Source organism: Elgaria multicarinata, chromosome 1 (assembly GCF_023053635.1).
Source record: "Elgaria multicarinata webbii isolate HBS135686 ecotype San Diego chromosome 1, rElgMul1.1.pri, whole genome shotgun sequence".
NCBI classification, from domain to species: domain Eukaryota; kingdom Metazoa; phylum Chordata; class Lepidosauria; order Squamata; family Anguidae; genus Elgaria; species Elgaria multicarinata.
The window spans coordinates 153480023-153485858 of NC_086171.1; the positions used below are offsets into that span (position 1 = coordinate 153480023).

General features: G+C 40.5%; 1 protein-coding gene across 2 annotated transcripts; it reads right to left on the reverse strand.

Moving 5' to 3' along the window:
• Positions 1 to 250: 250 nt before the first annotated feature.
• On the reverse strand, positions 251 to 5379 carry TMEM69 (transmembrane protein 69). Of its 2 annotated transcripts, none has more exons than XM_063139534.1 (3): positions 5217 to 5379; positions 4259 to 4314; positions 251 to 3814 (listed from the first exon to the last, which is right to left on the reverse strand). In XM_063139534.1, exons 2-3 carry the CDS (start codon positions 4301 to 4303, stop codon positions 3119 to 3121), a joined length of 741 nt encoding a protein of 246 aa, XP_062995604.1. In that variant the 5' UTR covers positions 4304 to 4314; positions 5217 to 5379; the 3' UTR covers positions 251 to 3118. The 2 variants fall into 2 exon arrangements, with proteins under 2 accessions (XP_062995604.1, XP_062995614.1); XM_063139544.1 differs by lacking the exon at positions 5217 to 5379 and adding an exon at positions 5032 to 5052.
• Between the last annotated feature and the right edge of the window lie 457 nt (positions 5380 to 5836).

Sequence of the window (5836 nt, forward strand, 5' to 3'; positions counted from 1 at the left end):
TCAGTATTGTTAGGGTGATATTATTGGTATGAAGTAGTGAATATTGACACATCCAGATATATTGTGACTTAGCTATGGAAGGTTCGTATCTAAATTGTCATTGCCGCTAATAACACTCTACAATTGTTCAAAAGATTCTGTATTTAATCCCACCCACCTCATTTCACTTGGAAGTAAGGCCTACTGATTTAAATATAAATTGTTTCAAACTAAGCACGCTTAGGATCTGAGAAGCACTTTATGAAAATCGTTTCATGAACAGCAAGTTTTTATTTTTATTTTAAGTAGGAAAGAACAAGCATAATAGTGTTGCATGACTGGAATAGGTGAGAGGGAGGGTATCTTACTGGAATACATGTTCATCTACTTAGAAGACATTTTCCCTATTACAAGTCCAACACAATAGAAAGTGGCTAATGTGGTACCTGTGCTCTTGAGATCAAAATAATTGCCTGATACCTTGAAGCTGAGGGCAATAAACATCTCCACTCTTACTATATGTCATGATAGGTCCCTAGCAGTCAATCCAGCCACAAAGGTAAGAAAACTAAGAATGGTTTGTTTTAAGAGCAGTATTCCTAGTGTGCAAATCTAGCTGCTGTTAAAACAAACCATTCTCTAGTGCAGTTAACTCTATACCAAGCCAGCCACATGGTGAGGAAAAAGTCTACGATGTAAATATGCAGCCGGTCAGCATCACAGACTAGGGTAACAAATAGCTTCTGATAAGAACTTCTTAGCATTCAGCTTGAGCTGCTCCCAATCAGTTAAACTTGATTTATACAACCATGCCCTTGCCAAGACTGAAATAAATGTACAGATTAAAAATGTCAACACTAGGAAAAAACAATCTCGGCAACAATTTCATGAGCTGGCACCAGTCCTCTCCAAAAATCCTCACTTTATCATCCTGTCAAAAACTGATATTTAAAGGCAGGGGGGGGGGAATTTTATCGGTAAGAATGCTTAAAGTTCAACACACACACAGGAAATTTAGTGCTGACAAAAGTGCATGTTTTCAAGTCCATGAACTAAGCTGTTTGTGACTTGAATGGCTAAAAGAAACAACTTTTCCATGCCATACAATCCTAGGGTTCTTGACCCCAAGCCAAGAGACCTTCCCACTACAGTATTTATCCTCTATTTTTAATTTACATCCTTTATTCCTGGGGTAAATACACAGAGAAGCTCAACTATGACCAATGTAGATGTAACACTGCTCAAGCCCCAACCATAGTTTAGAGATCAGAGACTTCTTGCAATGCTAATTAAAATCACCAAGGTTTTAAGCACAGTTAGACCATTTGTCCTCCTAGCTCAATATTGTCCACCTAACTCAACTCTGACAAGCAGCAGCTTTCTGAGAGCTCAAGTAGATGAATTTGCCATCACTGCTAATGGGTCACTTTTAAATAGAGATGCAAGGTATTTTAACTGTGACCTTCTGTATGCAGAGTATGTGTTCTACCGCAGAGCTAGAGTCCCTCTCCATTAGGAAGAAACAAGTAGCTTTGTTGGTATCAGACGTACAACTCTGAAAGCTAAACATGGACGCTGCCTGTTTCCAAACATGTATCTACACCACTTCCAAACAAGTACCACCACCAGGACTACCATCACCCTGACACACACAAATTGTATTGGGTGAAAAGCAGGTGAGAATCTCAGCTTCAATTTCCTTAAGCAAGTTTTATCACATATGACTATGAACTAGGTTTGAAAGTGTGTGAGCAGTGGTGAAATATCCAGAAAAGCTAACAGGAGAGGCAGGGGTATCAATGGAATTTCCAATTGTCAGAGGGGTGGGACCTCAGCGCTCTGGAAAGCACTGTGCCACTCCTGTTAACAGAACCAGAATGTATAAAATGAACTGATTTGCTTCATTTATATGGGTTGCAATTTATATTACTTTGGCACAGATTTTTATTCTATCCCTCTCCGCTTTTTTAAGTGCAGGATACACATGACCCCTACATGATTTAATAACAATGAGGACTAACACTTGCTTTTGTTTCCAAATGAAGCTGTACACAACAGCTAGGCCCACCACATATTTATTTATTATATTTATATACCGCCCCATAGCCAAAGCTCTCTGGGCAGTTTACAACATGCAGTTATGCATTTAGTCACATTGATGTGGTGATGGTCACTCCCAGCCCAGAATGTTTCATACAGAAATTAGTATTCTCTGGAGAGATCCACAAAATATAAACTTAAAAGAATCATCTGCCCCCTTCAAACTTAAAACATTCTTACGAGTCAGCCACCAAGGGCTTATGTTCTCCAGGCGCTTAAAATTCAATTCTGAAATCTCAAAATCATTGCATGATTTTGCAAAACCTCACAGAGATAACATTTCTTTATTTTTGCCCACAGGACGGCTGTAAATCCAATGTCTTATGAATGCAGACAGGTGCCAACAGCACTATTTAATTTCATCTATCTTATTAGCTGAACCTCCCAGGCCAGATTCTGTGGTCAGTTGCTTTTCCTTAGGACTCAATTTTCACTCGTTTACAGCTGTTTCCTGGCATCCCACAGGCATTTAATACCGCAAGAATGTAATTGAGCAACTGCAGTATTCATCACACTAGACATTTTCTGGTGCCCTTTCAATATTCAGCACATCAAAGCAGCTTTTTACATTAGCAGGAAGTGAGGGAAGAGGAAGACCCCACAAATCATATTTCTGCTAGCATGCAAAGAAGCACATGTACATTTTCTTGTACATAGAGATAGAAGGGTTCCACAGTTACAGCTTGCCCACCTCATCATGGAAGGAAACGCATGAACTCCTTTGCAATCAATGTGTAAAGCTTGCATTAAGCCTTCAGCACCTACCCTCTCTGCTAGCCTGCTTTCAGTCCACAGCTACACCAACTAGGGCATAAGCAGGTAATTCAATTGCCATTTATTTATTTATTTATTGCATTTCTATACCGCCCAATAGCCGATGCTCTCTGGGCGGTTTACATTTCTCTCTTGGCAGTCTTCCTAGAGGAACTCCAGTTCATTTTCATGGAAGCATGAGTTTGTTTTTTTACAGGAGATCCCCTTTGTCTTAGGGGCCATTCCATTTTTTGCTATTTATTTCAACTGTTCCATTTCACTGGCATTATGATTTTAGCCGTTTCTCTGGATAAATCTTTACAATACCAAATGTGACAAACAGAGAACATACAGCCACTATAGTTAGGATTGTTCTCAGGACTTTAAACCAGCTGGGATATGTAGGAAGGAGAGCAAGGTCATAATGCAGGGCTACCCCTAAGCCAATTGCCACCATCATTCCGGCTTGAGTGGGGTCATCTTTGAAAAGCAAGGCAAGCCATGCCATTAGTGAAGGAACAACACTGTTAGCCAGATTAATCCAATCAGGCTTGGCAGGACTGCCTTCTGGAAGAGCAAATCCCCACCTGATGCCTCCTAGGAAAGATACTATACAGGCACCATATGCAATTTGGGCATATACCAACTCTGGGTAATATGCCTCCTGGATAACCATAAACAATGGAATTGAAACAAATGGAATTAATCCTGCTATGCTCAAGTAGAGGGCAGGCTTTGGAGAATTCTTAACTGATGGCATGTCATATCGCAACAAATCCAGTTGACGAGGTTCAGGTTCTGTAGGCTTTTTCTTCTTCCATCTCAAGCAGGAGGAATGAAAGCCTTGTGCCTTTGTTACAGTGGCAGATACCTGCCTTAACAGCTGCAATTTTGGCTTGACAATTAGGTCACACTCTACAGGGATAAGAGAGCTGACAGCCTTATACCTTCCAGGCTGTGGAAGTCTTTGAAGGTGCACTATCTGCAATTACAAGTGAAAAAATACATTATTATTTCTTACTAAGGATTGCGATAGATCAAAGAACCAATTGCTTTACACTTGGTCTCAGACACAACTTTGGTCTAAATAGTATTCTAGAATGATAAATAGTATTCTAGAATCACATCTGTGATGTGATTATACTATGATAATATAGTAGTGATATATATCTTCTACTCTTACTTGGGGTTCTCAGTGAACTCCTATCCAAAAGACTAACCACATACACACCACCCCAATATAATCATTCTTAAACTGTGATCCTTAAAGTTGTAGACTTTAAATATGTGAAGGTTTTTGCTTTTCGCAAAAGCTACAAAACAAGCTAGACAGTTATTGTGACAGATAGTCTCCTTTCACTTCAGCAAGTAATTGGGGTTTCTGTAAAGAAAGGTTTAAAAATGAAACTGTTTGGGAGAACTTTACCTTGGAAGGAATTTGGAAACAGCATCGTTGTAGAAGGTAGAACATATTCACCGACCCTGAAAAATAGGGAGGCTAGTTTATGGATTACATCACATGAAATATTGTGCATCAATGACAGGTGCAATCCACCACTCCACTGTGATGTGCTATGCTGAAGCAATCTTCCTCCAGCAAGTGAGATCCATAATAGCCCAGGCATACTTGGGAAGTCAATTCCCACATAGCCCAGCAGCCAATGCTGCTATAAGAGATTTGACCATTTGAAACAACTTCCAGCCACCAATCAAATAATGGGTGCAGCATGGCATCGTAGATTTGCAACCTCCACCATAGTTACTTACTGTTGGACTGTTCGCTATCCTGGCTTCTAGGTGTGCCTGTACTTTGTTGGGAGCTGCCATTAGTGCTTGTAGACCGTGTCATAGATCTATTTAAATTAAGTTCTAATGTGATCCAGAAGCTTCCCTAGTTGCCCTCCCCTCAAGCACAGTTGTTCAAAACAAAATAGTTACATAAGACTCTCACACATACATGGGTGTTCTGATGCAAAGGCCATGCTTGAACAAGACAGAGTTAATGAAACTTCTCATCAATTAAGTCAATCTGGCAAAAAGAGTCAAATTTAAAACTTTGAACAAAGCCAAGTTTGCATTTTTCACCGCTAGTATAGTTTTGTAGATCTGTTAACAAATCATGGAGCCTACCTGGCCCAACGCAGTATACACCTCTGACGTATTTGTGCATGCTTCCTCATATGCAGAACTTTGTTTTACCTAGTATAATCTTTACACGTTGCTTCTTGTCCTGTCATCAGCTCTTATAGCGAATATTGATTATCCTTCCTCATTTTTCATTCTTTGAAATATCCGAGTATTGCCAACCCGCTGGCAAATTGTTCCACTTTCCCACGTGTCGTCCCCTTCCCTTCCTAATCTGTTCTATTGCCATAGATACTCACACGATTTCACAGAAAGCTTTCTTAGAATCCAAGGGGACCATACAGGATAAAGAAAAACCAACGAGCTTCCTAAAACTGCACAAGGGGGAAAAATCTTATGCAGGATGATAAGGTGTATTCCCAGTTATGCCCCAATGACGGCCGACATAAGCGACGCGAGCACAACCCACACGCCACTGGAAGGAGAAGAAGTTTCCTGTGCTCCAATTGAATTCCGCCGGGTGTGCGTGTCTGTGCTTAGGGCTTTCGGCCTGAAACAGAGGCTGCACTGCTTACTGCCCACTTTTGTTTACTAAAGGAATCCTGCGTGTCCATCCTCTCTCTCTCTCTCTCTCTCTCTCTCTCTCTCTCTCTCTCTCTCTTTAACTGTCTCTCAACGTCGTGCGCTGAGAATTGCAATGCATTTGGGTGGATGGAATTCTGCATACATTTTTGGACTGGAAAGATTGATTCTATGCAGAAATGTTGGGTGCTAATGGATAGAATGCATAGAATCTAAGGACAGACATAAAAGACAGCTATTAAAAATATTCCCATATCAAACTAGATTAGAATTTGCTGAGGAGTGTAGCAGTCGCACAGTTTTCATAAACTTGACAAGGGCAGCCTGTTCCTAGTTA

Bases quoted from the DNA above. Each gene is read 5' to 3' on its own strand.
- TMEM69 (XM_063139534.1), bottom strand. From the start codon at position 4,303: ATGTTCTACCTTCTACAACGATGCTGTTTCCAAATTCCTTCCAAG. The intron at 3,815-4,258 runs GTAAAGTTCTCC...TTGTAATTGCAG, and splicing joins GTTTCCAAATTCCTTCCAAG to ATAGTGCACCTTCAAAGACT.